Raw genomic sequence first — 12,132 nt, forward strand, 5'->3', positions numbered from 1 at the left:
GAGAATTAGATAAATAGTCAAGTGTTAAAATGCAAATAGAGCCACTTCCTTGCAAAAACTTCACCCCCCCCCCAAAAAAAAGTTGGTTGCAAAATTTTGGGCCCCCCCTGAAGTGGGGCTGGTTTGCCCTCCCCTAAGGCAGCTACTGGGGAGTCTTCTTAGCACTTCTTTAACTATGCAACTCTGCCTCAAGAAGGGCATTTGTGCCCAAAAGCTTGCAAAGAACATTTTTTCCAACTATTTAGCTGGTCTAATAAGAGATCGCATCGACCCACAGAACCTTGTCTGCCAAGATTTAGGTCTCTCGGCTTTCTGTGCAGCGCAGAGGCTTTGCTAACACATCTCACCCCCCGCCCCGGATGCTGGCAAGGAAGTTGTAGTCAGATGCTCGAGTCGTGTCTGTTCAGGATCACACCGGTTGCCAACAGAGAATCAGGCTGCCGCCGGCAGGACTCATAAATTACTCAGCGCAGACTCAGGGTTTCTCCTGCTTTCCTTACTCGCCTACCAGCTGCAAGCTCAGGGTTGAAGGCGGGCTGCCCCGGGCCGCCAGCCACAGGGCTCCGCCTGAAGCAGCCACGTGGTCCCAGCGTGCCAGAACAAACCCTTCCGGATCATAGAGCTCCCCCGAGGCTGGGGCAAGAGCGCCCTCTCACGCATGCGCTCTCCGCCCCTCCCGGGCCGGCTCCGGCCTATAAGAAGCGCGCGGTTGACGTCAGCGTCCTCTTCCGCCCGCTCTGTCCCCACCAGCGAGACAGGGCCGCAGCTGCCGCCATTACCGGTCCCCTCCTTTCCTTCGACCTCGGGGAATCCGCCGCCATCCGCCGCCATGGTGAGGTGCCCGCGCCCCCGCGGGGGCTGGGGGGAGCTGGGGGGCTCTGAGCCTCCCGGCCCGGGGGATATGGCCGCGCCTGGGCTCGCAGCGGCGGGGGGAGCAGCCTGCGGGCAGGGCGGGGGGTGGGTCAGGTGTATTGGAGTGGAGGGGCAGGTGTTGGGAGGGGCAGGTGTAGGGTATGGGGGGCAGGAAGAGGGGGCAGGTGTGTGTGTGGCGGGGAGTAAAGGCCTCTCCCCCCCACCGCGGTGTACACCTGCACCCCCTGAGCAGGGCGCTGGGGAGGGTCAGGGCGCTCCTGGCCCCTCTGCCTGGCTGCATGGAGCTGCTTCGTGGCTTTGACTCCCCTCCAGGCGCAGGGGTCTGCTGCTGCCGCCCCTCCCCACCTGGGTGCTGGCTGTCTGCGGGGCTGGGGAGTTGCCCCCCGTTCCCCGATCCAGGCGCTTGGGGCTTTTCTTTCTGCTGGAGGAATGATGTGGCAGGGCGGGCGGGCTGGGGGGGGAGGCCAGGATGTATTTTAGCCGCCCTCCTCTCTGGTCAGAGGAGGTACTGCAGCATGGGGGAGGGGGATGTATATTTTTCCTGCAGTGAGGCGGCAGTCTTATGTAACTCTGCAGTAGTGGCACAACTTGGTTGCCTCTGTGGGGAAAATCCGAGGGAGCTGACATGGCAGGGGTCCTGGGGGAGCACTTGGCCCCTCGGTGGGGATGGAGGGTGTCTAATGGGGATGGGGTGAAATGACGGGGTCGTTTCATGGCCGTAAGAAGCTGCTGTGCTTGCATGTAGGCTTTTCTTGAAGGAAAACAACTAGCTCCCCTCCATTTAGATATTGAAAATACCCCTGGGAGCATTCTTGTGGAAGCCTTGTTAAGGTGCTGAGAGAGAGCGAGGTTTCTTTTGTTGTAGGCTTTCTGCTGTAGTAATGTCTGCCATGCAACTAGAATGGATGTCAGCAGGACTCGGCTTGGCCCTGCTGTGTATTGGCGGGGCTGGCTGGAGTTACTGGAAAAACGAAATCTGTTATCGTGTGCTATGTTTTCTTAGGTGAACTTCACAGTAGACCAGATCCGGGCCATCATGGACAAAAAGGCCAACATCAGAAACATGTCTGTGATCGCCCATGTAGATCACGGCAAATCCACCTTGACTGACTCTCTGGTATGCAAAGCTGGTATCATTGCCTCCGCCCGTGCTGGTGAGACCCGCTTCACTGACACGAGAAAAGATGAGCAGGAAAGGTGCATCACTATCAAATCCACGTAAGTAGCTTTCCTTCGAGCATCCTGATGTTTGGATACATATCTGCGATGGTTTCACTTCAGGACCAAAACCTGGGGACCTCGGAGTTCTAGTCTTGCTTCTGATGTGAGATTGGAAGAAGAAACTACAAAGCCAAACTGTTCTGTAGCTTCAGAGGTTTATTTCCTTGTTTTTCAGAGTACTGGGAGTGTGTTTTTACAGCTGTTAAGATGCAAATACTGACTTGTCCATGATGAAACATAAGTGTTGCCAACAATAAATGAAGTACTCCCCATGTAAATATGAGTTGCAGTCTTATGACAGTGTTAATTGGAATTGCCAGAAATAGTGGTTTAATGCAGCTCTTTTGATAATCAGTTGCTCGTTTTTGAGCGTATCCAGCTGAGGCAGCTGAAAGTCTCTGCCAGCAACAATGTCTATTAAAACTCTGAGCACCTTTTTCTGCCCCTGGGAAGATAAGTAGGTGGCATTACTTCTACTGGCATTACCTCTCCTAGACTGAGAATAGATGGCTCAATCAAAGATGATCTTTCTAATCTTGCTGCCCTCTATTTTTATTTACTTTTTTTTTTTTTTTTTTCAGAGCTATCTCTCTCTTTTATGAGCTGTCTGAGAACGACTTGGCCTTCATCAAGCAGAGCAAAGATGGTTCTGGTTTCCTGATTAACTTGATTGACTCTCCTGGGCATGTGGACTTCTCTTCAGAGGTTACTGCCGCTCTCCGCGTCACTGATGGTGCTCTGGTTGTAGTTGACTGTGTCTCTGGTAAGACTTAACACTACCAGTCTTGGTGATCGTATAGTGGCTTGCATGTTAGCCCTGCAGCAGGAGTCACCTAGAGTCGTCCTCTCTCCCAGGTGTGTGCGTACAAACAGAGACTGTACTGCGTCAGGCCATTGCTGAGAGGATCAAGCCTGTCCTGATGATGAACAAGATGGACCGAGCTTTGCTGGAACTGCAGTTGGACCCAGAGGAACTGTACCAGACATTCCAGCGGATCGTGGAGAACGTCAACGTCATCATCTCCACGTACGGAGAAGGAGAAAGTGGCCCCATGGGAAACATCATGGTAAGGAGCCAGCCTTGAGGCCTATATTTGGAATTAGCTCTATCCAAAAGTTACCCTCGGGTCTTAATAAGAGCCAATTAGCAGTGCTTCCTCCTCTTGGAAGGGAGGAGCAGTATCTGTTCGGAAGTCTTTTAACATGGAGAACTTCAGTTTAAAGTAGACATTGCTACAACATCTCCATGTTGGCTGTTTAACTTGTCCTAGAGTGGGTACCACGCATGCCCACTCCAGCCACTCTGGTCTGTGTGTTGCCCAGTTCCAAAGCTGCCAGGGTGGCAACTTTGCGCAGCGTGGCAGCCACTCCAGCCAGACTACTGCCTGTGGCATCCATGTCAGATCCATGCTGTGCACAGTGCAGGTTCCAGACTGACTGGAGTGATGGTCAGATTAGGTGCGTGTGGGGACAGACGTAGGGAAACTCTCAGTCTAAAAAGTTTGAGAACCACTGTGGACTGGTCCTACACCACATGTGGCCTGCAGAGATGGATGAATTGACTTAACATGCTTCTGAAGCAAATGTGTCAGTTTGATTTAAATACTGTATTTCTGATCCCTTTCTATTCCTATAGGAAAGTTTTTTATTTACAGTTCAGGCATCTAGAACAGACCTTGAAGAGTGACTTGAGATCAATAACATGCTTTTAGTACAGCAAGAATTATTTCCATGAATTGGAAAACCAGCAGCCATTCATGTAGGAGCTGGTCTTCTGGGCTGCCAGAACCACTTCCTAATCTGGGCTTCAAATCCCACTTGATGGCAGGTCATCAGACCTGGTACCTGCTAGCTTTTCAGGTAGCAAAGTCTGTCTCTGCACTCGTATCTGGCAAGTCTGTATAATTAATGTCCCTGAGGTTTGATCTTGGGTTTTTCTTTTACAACTGAAATTGAGTTGCTTGGAAGCCCAAACTGCAGGGGCTGACATGTCCTCTAGCTCTGAAAAACTACACTTACAGAAATCTTATGTCCAGACAGATGAAGTCTCCTTGGCTGCCATGCTGTAGCAGTTGAGGTTTAACATCAGATTTCTCATAGTTGGGACACCCTTGGCATATGTATAACTTGTGTTCAAATTCTGTCAGTTCCTCAATGTTTTCTGACCTTGTCTTCCAGATTGATCCAGTGCTAGGTACTGTTGGCTTTGGTTCTGGCCTGCATGGGTGGGCTTTCACCTTGAAACAGTTTGCTGAGATGTATGTTGCAAAGTTTGCTGCAAAGGGTGATGCTCAATTGAATCCTGCTGACCGTGCCAAGAAAGTAGAGGATATGATGAAGAAGCTGTGGGGAGACAGGTGAGTGACCTCGGGTCCTGGTCTTGGTAGTGCTTTTGAGGTGTTTCAAGCTTACTTCTCTTCAATCTAATATTATTTAAGCAAGAGAAATATGACTACAGCTTGAAACTTTTTTTTTTTTCTTTGGGGGACTGACTCCATAATGCACACTAGCCTGCTCTGTTCTTCAGAGGAGCGAGGCTTGAACCTATGGGCTGGGAATAATGAAGTATTAAATTTCAAGCCTTTGGGTGCTACTCTTGATTGGTGACGGGGTGGTGCAGGACGTTCTCATGTGGGCTCTTGGTGCTGTGGATGGCTTCCAATCAAACCCCAAGCATACCCATGTTAGGGGTTGGATATGGTGGGTATAGTCAGATCTGTCAGCCTCCCCTGCAAGCAAGTGACCGATTTATAGAAATGCATCCTCCATATTAGAAGACTGGGCATCTTTCTCTGAGCAGGACCTTGCCTTGGTGAACTTTAATCCTGAGACGAGCAGACTCTGCAGTGCTGGTAGGCAAATGTGTACCACGCTAACCTCTTGGTTTGACCTTTCTCTTTTTCCTAGATATTTTGATCCTGCTTCTGGCAAGTTCAGCAAATCTGCCACCAGCCCTGATGGAAAGAAACTGCCCAGAACTTTCTGCCAGCTGATCCTAGACCCCATCTTCAAGGTACCTACCTTTGGGCCCAGCCTTCCATAGCGGTGGGGGTGCACTGTACCTCTGTTCTCCAGAGACGGCAGGTGTGTGCATGATGATGAAAAATTTCTTCACTTTGACCTGACTTGTTAGTTTGAAGAAATTGCATATCTGACACAAGCTTAGCTGCTCTGTGCAGCAGCAGAAGCTGCGAGTTCTTCCTTCCCAGAAATGGATCTGTCTGATTTTTAAATTCCCTTGTAACTGATGGATACCAGTGCTGGTATGAATGCAGTTCAGTTGCCACTTCCTGCCTTTCCTGAAAGCGGCCTTGAGCTGCTTTGTCTGTAGACTGGGTTACTTGATGCATTCCCTCCTAACTTTAAACTCTCTTGCTTTAGGTTTTTGATGCAATCATGAACTTCAAGAAGGAGGAGACGGCTAAATTGATTGAGAAACTAGACATCAAGCTGGATAGTGAGGATAAGGACAAGGAGGGCAAACCCCTGCTGAAAGTAAGAACTTATCTGAGTCCTCAAACAGGGCTTGGCAGTTAGCTTGGTCATAACATTCTGTTCATCTAATCTTATTAGACTCTGACAATACTCCAGCATGGAAGGACTGCTTAAACTTGCATGAGAAGCTATTATAGGGGTGAGGGGAGTATACGTGGACTAACTGGGGCTTTAAACTTTGTTTCATCAGGCTGTGATGAGGCGCTGGCTACCTGCCGGAGATGCTCTGCTGCAGATGATCACCATTCACCTCCCATCCCCTGTTACAGCTCAGAAATACCGCTGTGAGCTGCTATACGAGGGACCCCCTGATGATGAGGCTGCCATGGGTATGATGAACTACATAACTTGTTGCTCAAATGCGTTGGAGATCTACAACAGCGGGTCCCAACCATTCTGGCAGATGTGCCACCTACTGGCCTGACATCCTCCCCAAGCGCCACTCCCTTTTCCCTTTCCCTTTCCCTTACCTGATCTGCTGCACTATTTTGCTCCCTGCTGTATCTGCTCCTGTGCTGCCTGTCCTCTCCTCAACCTGCTATGTGCCTCCCAGGTGTGGCACCTGTGCCACTGCTTGGCCACCCCTGCTCTCTAACCTTGAGCCACTTGTGTTGTGGCAATACAGGAGGACTAAAGCTGTAGATTCCTACATCTGCAGCATTGCCAGCGTGGATCAGATAAGCTTGTTTAGTAGTTCTTGCTCCTGAGGGCTTGGGTTAGCCTGAGCAGACAGGGTGGTTACCATCTAGATAACCTCAGCCTTCATTTAATGTGTGACTTGCTTGATGCACAGTTTCTCTCTTCCTTGCCAGTTGGGCTAACCAACAATGTGGAGATTAGCCTGTGTAGTGCCAATGTCTCAGAATACAGGACCCGATTGTTCATCCTAGTGTTTTTAGTGCTCTTTTGCTTTGGCAAACAGTTTAGCACTAATGTCTGCCTCCATTTTCCCAGGTATTAAGAACTGTGACCCCAAAGGCCCCTTGATGATGTACATCTCTAAAATGGTGCCAACCACTGACAAGGGCCGTTTCTATGCTTTTGGGCGTGTCTTCTCTGGTCTCGTCTCTACTGGCTTGAAAGTCAGAATCATGGGACCAAACTATACACCTGGCAAGAAGGAAGACCTGTACTTGAAGCCAATCCAAAGGTCAGTACCGGCCAGACTCGGGCACAGCAGGTGTGCATGGCTTGTGTTTTTTCGAAACCAACTATAGATTCATGTTAGGGTCGGAAGGGACCTCCAATAGATCATCAAGTCCGACCCCCTGCATAGGCAGGAAAGTGCTGGGTCTAGATGACCCCAGCTAGATGGTTATCTAACCTCCTCTTGAAGACCCCCAGGGTAGGGGAGAGCACCACCTCCCTTGGGAGCCCGTTCCAGACCTTGGCCACTCGATCTGTGAAGAAGTTCTTCCTAATGTCTAGTCTAAATCTGCTCTCTGCTAGCTTGTGGCCACTATTTCTTGTAACCCCCGGGGGCGCCTTGGTGAATAAATACTCACCCATTCCCTTCTGTGCCCCCGTGATGTACTTATAGGCAGCCACAAGGTCCCCTCTCAACCTTCTCTTGCGGAGGCTGAAAAGGTCCAGTTTCTCTAGTCTCATTGTAGGGCTTGGTCTGCAGGCCATTAACCATACGAGTGGCCCTTCTCTGGACCCTCTCCAGGTTATCCGCATCCCTCTTGAAGTGCGGCGCCCAGAATTGCACGCAGTACTCCAACTGCGGTCTGACCAGCGCCCGATAGAGGGGAAGTATCACCTCCTTGGACCTATTCGTCATGCATCTGCTGATGCACGATAAAGTGCCATTGGCTTTTCTGATGGCTTCGTCACACTGCCGACTCATGTTCATCTTGGAGTCCACTAGGACTCCCAGATCCCTTTCCGCTTCCGTGCCACCCAGCAGGTCATTCCCTAGGCAGTAGGTGTGCCGGACATTTTTCCTCCCTAGGTGCAGCACTTTGCATTTCTCCTTGTTGAACTGCATTCTGTTTTCTGCCCACTTGTCTAACCTGTCCAGGTCTGCTTGCAGCTGTTCCCTGCCCTCCAGCGTGTCCACTTCTCCCCATAGCTTTGTGTCATCTGCAAACTTGGACAGAGTACATTTCACTCCCTCGTCCAAGTTGCTGATGAAGACATTATAGAACTATTATAACACTACTATGCTAAAGGGTGAAATGCTCACTCCTGCAGTTCTAGCATTGGGAGAGGTGCCTTTCAGTACCTGGGATAGAATGAAATGCAACATTCAACCATCTGCCCACCTCTCAACTTGTCTAGACAAGTCAAGCCCAGGTGCTTTAGTTTATAGCTTCATCACTGCTAAGCTGGATCCACCTCTCCCCATTCCACAGTAGAGCTCCCATTTAAAAAAAACTCCCCATGGCATTACTCACTGCTGCTTTTAACCTAGGACCATTCTGATGATGGGCCGCTACGTTGAACCCATTGAGGATGTGCCTTGTGGTAATATTGTTGGTCTGGTCGGCGTTGACCAGTTCCTGGTGAAGACTGGAACAATCACCACCTTTGAGCATGCTCACAACATGAGAGTGATGAAGTTCAGTGTCAGTCCTGTGGTGCGTGTGGCTGTTGAAGCAAAGAACCCAGCTGACCTGCCCAAGCTAGTGGAAGGGCTGAAACGTTTGGCCAAGTCTGACCCTATGGTGCAAGTAAGTGTCTGAAACATCCCTTGAAATACCAGTTGCCAGGCAGAGCTCAAGTGGCCACCTGAGTGTTTCTCCCAACTCCAGGCCCAAGAGCACATTGCTCCTTTTTTAGGACAGGGAGGCATGATAACTGGCTATAGTAGAAGTGAGAGCCAAAACTTGCAGCATATTATGGAAACGGCAGGGGTTGGGAGTCCTCTGCATGTAGTTTTGAGGGGGAACTGCCATCCTTTTTTCAGTGCAAGTCTGCCAGAATGAAGTTGAACACAGCTGCAATCTGTTTGTAGCCTGTAGAGGTGTGGAAGGATTCATGGAGATAAAGCTGAGACTTATACCCAGGTGCAACTCCTTTTAGCATATGCTGTGGTGACTCCCCTCTTCATGATGCTGCATGCCCAAGGTCCCCCATGGCACTTTACTGGCATCTTGGAGCTTGCTGGTCATAAACTAAATGCTATTAACTTGGCAGATAAAATGCTGACATGCCTCACTAGCCAACTGCTTCTTGCAGTTGGATTAGTTTTAAAGGACCATTTGCTGCCTGTGATCTTTCAGCTAGCAATATCTGAAATACAAGTGGGTGGTGCAGAGGCTGGGGGTGGTATTCTAGTAGGATGCTCTTCCATCTGTATAATGGATTGCTTTTTGCTTTCAGTGCATCATTGAGGAGTCTGGCGAGCACATCATCGCTGGTGCAGGGGAGCTGCATTTGGAGATCTGCCTGAAGGATCTGGAAGAGGACCACGCATGCATTCCAATTAAGGTAAATTTCTGCGTTCTGTCGTCCTCTAAAAGCCTGGAAGAACTGAATTTATTGAACGAAGTGGTTGCAGATCTATTCATCCTGTAAGCTTCTGGATTGATGGAAACCATAGGGGGCTGCCTGCCTGTGTAGCTCTCTTTACAATAGCTTGGCACACAAGCAAAATCCAGGAAGTGGCAGCTGTATGCAGAATACTACAGCCCCTCTACACCCTGGCTACAGGGCAAGTTGATTTGAGTACAGGCCTGACTAGCTCTAGTTCACCACTGACATCTTAACCCTGCCTTCATGTGACTTGGTAAAATGGGAGATTTCTGGGCATCGTTCCTAAGTGGGTGGTGTGAAACCTGACCCTCTAGAAAAACGATGGCGGTTAAAGCTTTAGCCAGTAAACCAGTAGAATATTGGTCATTACCAGGCTTGATTTTAGTGAAAGTGGCAAGCAAACCTTTGACTGGATCTTGAGAACTTGAAAGTATAATAGCCACGATGAGACTACTGACTTAAGACCCCTGGAGATGCACTGTCTATCTGATTCTTCTGCAGAAATCTGACCCTGTGGTGTCTTACCGTGAGACAGTCAGCGAGGAATCCAATGTGATGTGCCTTTCCAAGTCCCCCAACAAACACAACAGGCTGTACATGAAGGCCCGCCCCTTCCCAGACGGTTTGGCTGAGGACATTGACAAAGGTGATGTCGCTGCCCGCCAGGAGTTGAAGCAGCGTGCTCGCTACTTAGCTGAGAAGTATGAGTGGGATGTTAGTGAAGCCCGTAAAATCTGGTGCTTTGGTCCTGATGGCACTGGCCCCAACATCCTGACTGACATCACCAAGGGAGTGCAGTACCTGAACGAAATCAAGGACAGCGTTGTGGCCGGCTTCCAGTGGGCAACTAAAGAGGTAAGAGCAATATATGCAAGTGCCAGTTGCTGTCCCACAAGTCCAAGGCAGGAGTTGGCTGTGTGCTAGTGCAGATTCTACTTGGATTGCAGTGCCATTGAATGACAACTAGCACCTGCTAAAATTTGCCTTCTTTTTTTTTTAATCTATGAGGCTGTTGGTATGCAGGCCCATGATAATACACTTTTATTCTGTCTTGGTCTGGAAGTAATGCTCGCTGAGTGCCTGGCCAGAACAGGACCCTCTCTAAGCCATGGGTGACTTCCAGCAATTAGTGATGATTGTCAGCTTCCATAGCATAGCACATCCTGGTTAAAGAACTTGGAAGTACTGGGCTTGTCTAGAGGGGTCTTCCTCTAGGACCTGCTTGCCTGTGATGGCATATGGGATGGGAGCTACAGAGAGGAGAGGAATAACTTTTGAGCTGCTTACTGATGCTTCTGCTCTGTTCTTCCAGGGAGCTCTGTGTGAGGAGAACATGCGTGGAGTTCGCTTTGATGTGCATGATGTGACCCTTCACGCTGATGCCATCCACCGTGGTGGTGGGCAGATAATCCCTACTGCCAGGAGGTGCCTCTATGCCTGCGTGCTTACTGCACAGCCGAGACTCATGGAGCCCATCTATCTCGTAGAAATCCAGGTATGTGGATGCTGCTTGGCTTAAGCCTGCCTCCTCCATAACTAAAGTTCAAAGGTACTGAGAAATGAAAGCAGGAACTGGCAGTTCTGTAATCCATGTCTTTTTCTTGCTATTCCAGTGCCCAGAGCAAGTAGTTGGTGGCATCTATGGTGTCCTGAACAGGAAGCGTGGCCATGTCTTTGAGGAGTCCCAGGTGGCTGGTACTCCCATGTTTGTTGTCAAGGCTTACCTGCCAGTCAACGAGTCTTTTGGTAAGTGAGCTTGGGCTGCTGGAGCTCTGTTCCTCCACAGGGTGTCCTTGAGGGATAAAAGCCTGAGTAAAACTAGCCATCCTATTCCATCCCAGGAGTTTGAATGCCATTGTCTAAACACCTACCCATCCTTTTTCCTCCATAGGTTTCACAGCTGACTTGAGATCCAACACGGGTGGTCAGGCTTTCCCCCAGTGCGTGTTCGACCATTGGCAGATCCTGCCTGGGGACCCATTCGACAGCACCAGCCGTCCCTGCCAGGTTGTGGCCGAGACCCGCAAACGCAAAGGGCTGAAAGAAGGCATCCCAGCACTGGACAACTTCCTGGACAAATTGTAAAAGACCCCCCCCACCAACATCAGATCAAAGTCACTATTGTTGGACTCTGAATAAACTAACTAGTGTAACATCAATGCAGCAGGCAAATGGTAGACTGCAGTGACCATCTTTTTGCATTACACCTAATCGGTTTCATAGCAATTTGAGACTTTCAAAGGGGAAAAAAAACTCATTGATATTCAGCCTTATAGGTTTCTGTGTTGAACATGATGCATTGGGGTCCCACTTGGTGCTGTTGTAACTTAAAACATTTCCACTTGGTGCAACGAGAGTTGCCTGGTTCCATATTTATTTGACACAATGAAGGAAGCGGTTCTGCTTTCTTTCCTGCAGGGGTTATTTGGCAAAAAGCAGAGGGGTATGGTGGGGGCGGGGGGGGGAGGGGAAGCACTTGGCTCTAACCTCTCCGAGGGGATCGCTCAATACCCAACAGCTTGCAAGCCAAGCGGGACAAGTGCATTAAGAGGGTTTGCTTGGGTTAATGGCCTGTAGTGGGTTTGTTCAGGGGAGGGGGATGTGGAAGGGAATTTCTAGTTGGGCAGAAACTAGAAGGCAGGAAGCTCTTGTGCAGTGTGATTGTCATCATGAACATCAAGTGTATTAGCGCCACTGGAATAATAAATTTGATATGGTGATGAATATTTGCATGGACTCTCAGTATCATTTCAGTAGCTTTAAAGTTGCTGAACTTAGATTTGATTCTACCTGCTTGTCTTCACTGGTAACAGCTCCAGAGAGTGAGTGGTATGAGTTGGGCCCATTCTCTCTTGGTTTAGAGATGTCAACTGAGAGGTTGAAGGGAGGATCCAGGACACAGAGGTCAGATTAGCCTCTGCAGGCACACTTTTTTTGGTAGAGAAATCTGCCATGGATTGTGCTAGAAACTGCCTAGCTGTGGGATTGAGGCTGGTTCTCTCTTTAGAAAAGCGTATTTAAGAATGACCTTGCAATTATGGGACTAAAACAGCAAATATTCCT

At 49.4% G+C, this 12,132-nt stretch overlaps 1 protein-coding gene and 1 non-coding gene across 2 annotated transcripts; both read left to right on the forward strand.

Moving 5' to 3' along the window:
- Positions 1 to 643: 643 nt before the first annotated feature.
- EEF2 (eukaryotic translation elongation factor 2) lies at positions 644 to 11,795 on the forward strand. The gene is made up of 15 exons (XM_006017515.2): positions 644 to 832; positions 1,877 to 2,091; positions 2,676 to 2,857; positions 2,950 to 3,161; positions 4,273 to 4,451; positions 5,002 to 5,107; positions 5,476 to 5,589; positions 5,780 to 5,918; positions 6,544 to 6,739; positions 8,006 to 8,264; positions 8,917 to 9,024; positions 9,571 to 9,924; positions 10,382 to 10,564; positions 10,683 to 10,815; positions 10,961 to 11,795. Exons 1-15 carry the CDS (start codon positions 659 to 661, stop codon positions 11,152 to 11,154), a joined length of 2,748 nt encoding a protein of 915 aa, XP_006017577.1. The 5' UTR covers positions 644 to 658; the 3' UTR covers positions 11,155 to 11,795.
- Positions 5,184 to 5,251, forward strand: LOC112549208. Its single transcript, XR_003092570.1, has one exon. It is a non-coding gene; the product is annotated as a small nucleolar RNA SNORD37 (small nucleolar RNA).
- Positions 11,796 to 12,132: the final 337 nt, after the last annotated feature.

Source organism: Alligator sinensis, unplaced genomic scaffold (genome assembly GCF_000455745.1).
Source record: "Alligator sinensis unplaced genomic scaffold, ASM45574v1 scaffold1295_1, whole genome shotgun sequence".
Lineage (NCBI taxonomy): Eukaryota > Metazoa > Chordata > Crocodylia > Alligatoridae > Alligator > Alligator sinensis.